This window comes from Nematolebias whitei, chromosome 22 (assembly GCF_014905685.2).
Source record: "Nematolebias whitei isolate Nwh7 chromosome 22, NemWhi1, whole genome shotgun sequence".
Classification (NCBI taxonomy): Eukaryota; Metazoa; Chordata; class Actinopteri; order Cyprinodontiformes; family Rivulidae; genus Nematolebias; species Nematolebias whitei.
In genome coordinates this window covers 585,512-588,310 of record NC_056519.1, presented here as the reverse complement: position 1 = coordinate 588,310, position 2,799 = coordinate 585,512, and the positions used below count along the sequence as shown (strand labels likewise).

The following is a 2,799-nucleotide window of genomic DNA, read 5'->3' as shown; positions in this document are numbered from 1 at the left end:
TGCTGCAGATGTTGGATGCTGCAGATGTTGGATGCTGCAGATGTTGGATGCTGCAGATGTTGGATGCTGTCTATCATGGTGCACTAAGATTCATAACTGGCTGTAACTACCATACCCACCACTGCACCCAGTATCCACTGGTTAACTGGTCACCATTAACTTCACACAGACTCTCTCACTGGTACATTTTCATCTTTAAATCACTTCCTGGTCTGCTGCCTTCATACATCTCCTCCTACATGTCTCTGTGTGAGTGCAGCTACAGCGTGCGCTCTCAGGACATCATTACCTGCAGTGTTCCCTCAGTGAGGACTGAACTAGACAAAAGGACCTTCTCCTACTCCGCTCCTGTTTCCTGGAATATCTTGTAAAAAGATCTGAAGCTCTCGACCTTTGACCTCTCTGAGTGGCTTCAAACATCTGTTCAGTTCCTGCAGATGTTGGATGCTGCAGATGTTCCTGTTTGTAGTTTCTACATGCACCTTATGATCTGGTGTTTGTGTTCCAGTTTTTAACATCGTGTTCTTGTCACTTGTTTTCTTCGTGAGCGTCCACTGTCGTCCTCAGTCAGAAGCAGGTCTCTGCAGACGAGTCCTCCAGGCTCAGTGGAACTAACGTGTAGAAATGAAAGAACTGCTGCTGCTCCTGGTTCTAGTGAAACTTCAGCTGTGGGTTCAGTTTGGACCTGAAGGGAACCGCCTCCTTCAGAGCACATGTGAACATCTTGTCTGTGTTTTTCAGCTCATGTTGAAAGTTCTGGTTTTTGGTTGACAGGTAAGCTGGTGACGGTCAAATACCTGCGCCTGGACCGGTACCACCAGCGCTTCCCACAGGCCCAGGGCTGCAGCTCTCCCCTGAAGGCTTCCAGCCTCGATCAGAACCTTCTGGACTCCACGCCGTACCCGCAGCTGCTCGAGTCAACCAACTCTTCCAGCTCCTCCTGAGACCACTGGACCCAAACCTTCAGAACCTTTGGTTCTGTCCTCAGAAGGTTTCTCTTGAACACAGAGGCTGTTTTTGTTTTTAAAGTATAAAATGTATATTTCACGTGTGGAAATCAAAGTTTGGAGTATTTAAAGCTTCTCTTCGGTGGCGGGCCGTCACAGGAACCGGGTCGTTCCTCTGTCCAATACGGATCCTCCTGGTTCTGTTGCGTCTGCAGGGTGGAAGCATTTTACAATTCTCTGGTCCTGGATTCAGAGCAAGATGTTCTTCTGATCCTGAAGCTCACGAGAAACTGGTCCAGATCCATTCTGCACCCAGAACGGGTTCCTCGTCTGTGTTCAGTTCTGGTTCTGGTCTCACTCTGACCCGACTCTTCTGACTCAACTCTCCACAGATGAATGCAGTGAGTTTGGATTCAGTGGAAGTGGAGCAGATGTTTTTACAGCTGCAGATCATCCAACCGTGCCTTACAGTACTCCCCCTGTTGGAAACTGGCCCTGAACTCCAGAACCTTCTCCAGCCAGAACCTTCTGAACGTTCCGACTGGAGAAGGTTCTGGAGCGAACGTGTTTAAAGTTTGGATTTGGAGCGTTCTTGTCGAACCCAAAGCTCGCGAGTATTTATTTAGTTTGGGACGCAGCTCCAGTTTCCCGTCAGCGCGGCGGTTCTGTCATTTCGCTGTTTCATCAATGACGTTTTAATAATTGTCCCGACGTGTAAAACAAAATAAGGTGAACACTTGGAGACTTTTCTGTCTGAAAGTTTGATGAGCTAAATGTTTAAAAGTTACAGTTTTAAATGTACTTTGTCAAACTAATTAAACATTTATTAGATTTTGTTTTGTGTTTCGGTTCTTTTCTGTCCTCAAACAGTTTTTCAGCGTGCGAGGAACCAGCTGCTCTCCTTTCTTGGTCCACTTGAACCCGGGCCTCCACCAGAACTAGGTTCTGTTCGCTCTGTCCTGGGAGCTGTTGGAGCCACTGATCTAGATATCTGCATGCAGTGACAGGAAGTGATGTCATTAACAGGAAGTCATGTCAAAGGGAGCGCCTGCGTGACAAGAATTGATCTTTGGTTTATTTTGAATCGGTTAAAATGTTTTAACCTGGAAGTTCTTTGATGTCACTTCCTGTTTCACTTTGTCTGCGCCAAGTTCAAAAGAAAATGCACCAGTTGTGATGGAACGAGTCAACTGGTGCATCGTTCTACATTTATTAATTACGTTCTAAATCAAACGCAGTTTGTGTATTTGAAGATGCTCCTGGTTCTTCACTCACATCTGGACGTGGTTCTGTTGGACGTTAAGTTTCCAACGGTGAAAAACTAAGAGTTTGTATCTTTAGGAAGTTCTGTTCACTCAAACACCACGAGTGGACACAGAATCTGAAGAGGTTTGTTAAACTTCACCTTTCTCGTTCTAACCTGGTTTACTCAGTTTAACGACTGATCTGTCAATCAAATGTCAAAGTTCTCGACTGGTTCAAATCATAAAAACACGTGTTTCTCTGAACGTATGAAAAGTGTCGACTTTGAACCAACAAATGAAACTTGCAGGTGAAGATTCTTCAATGTTTTATTGTTTCGTTGGGTCAGTAAGGTGCGCTCATCTCTTCGCTCATCTCTTCATGAGTCTGAACAAACTTGTCAGAGAAGGTCGTGTTGAGGACTCATGACCTCCACCACACAGTCCATGGTCCATCAGAAGCTGCTGATGTGAATGAAGCCTCAGTGAAGTCGTGCTCCTGCTACATGCTAACCCAGCGCCGCACAGCTCACTGGACACGGGGCGAGGACGACGTTACGCTGTGGACACAGGGCGAGGACAACGTTACGCTGTGGACACGGGGCGAGGAC

The 2,799-nt window shown here is 46.5% G+C and overlaps 1 protein-coding gene across 1 annotated transcript in view; it reads left to right on the top strand.

Moving 5' to 3' along the window:
- Window positions 1-1,605, top strand: part of lemd3 (LEM domain containing 3) — a 16,911-nt gene extending 15,306 nt beyond the window's left edge. Inside the window, exon 10 of the mRNA XM_037696095.1 lies at window positions 775-1,605. Within this exon, the coding sequence (XP_037552023.1) occupies window positions 775-944 (170 nt within the window). The 3' untranslated portion in view covers window positions 945-1,605. The remainder of the gene's footprint in view (window positions 1-774) is intronic.
- The last annotated feature ends 1,194 nt before the right edge of the window (window positions 1,606-2,799 follow it).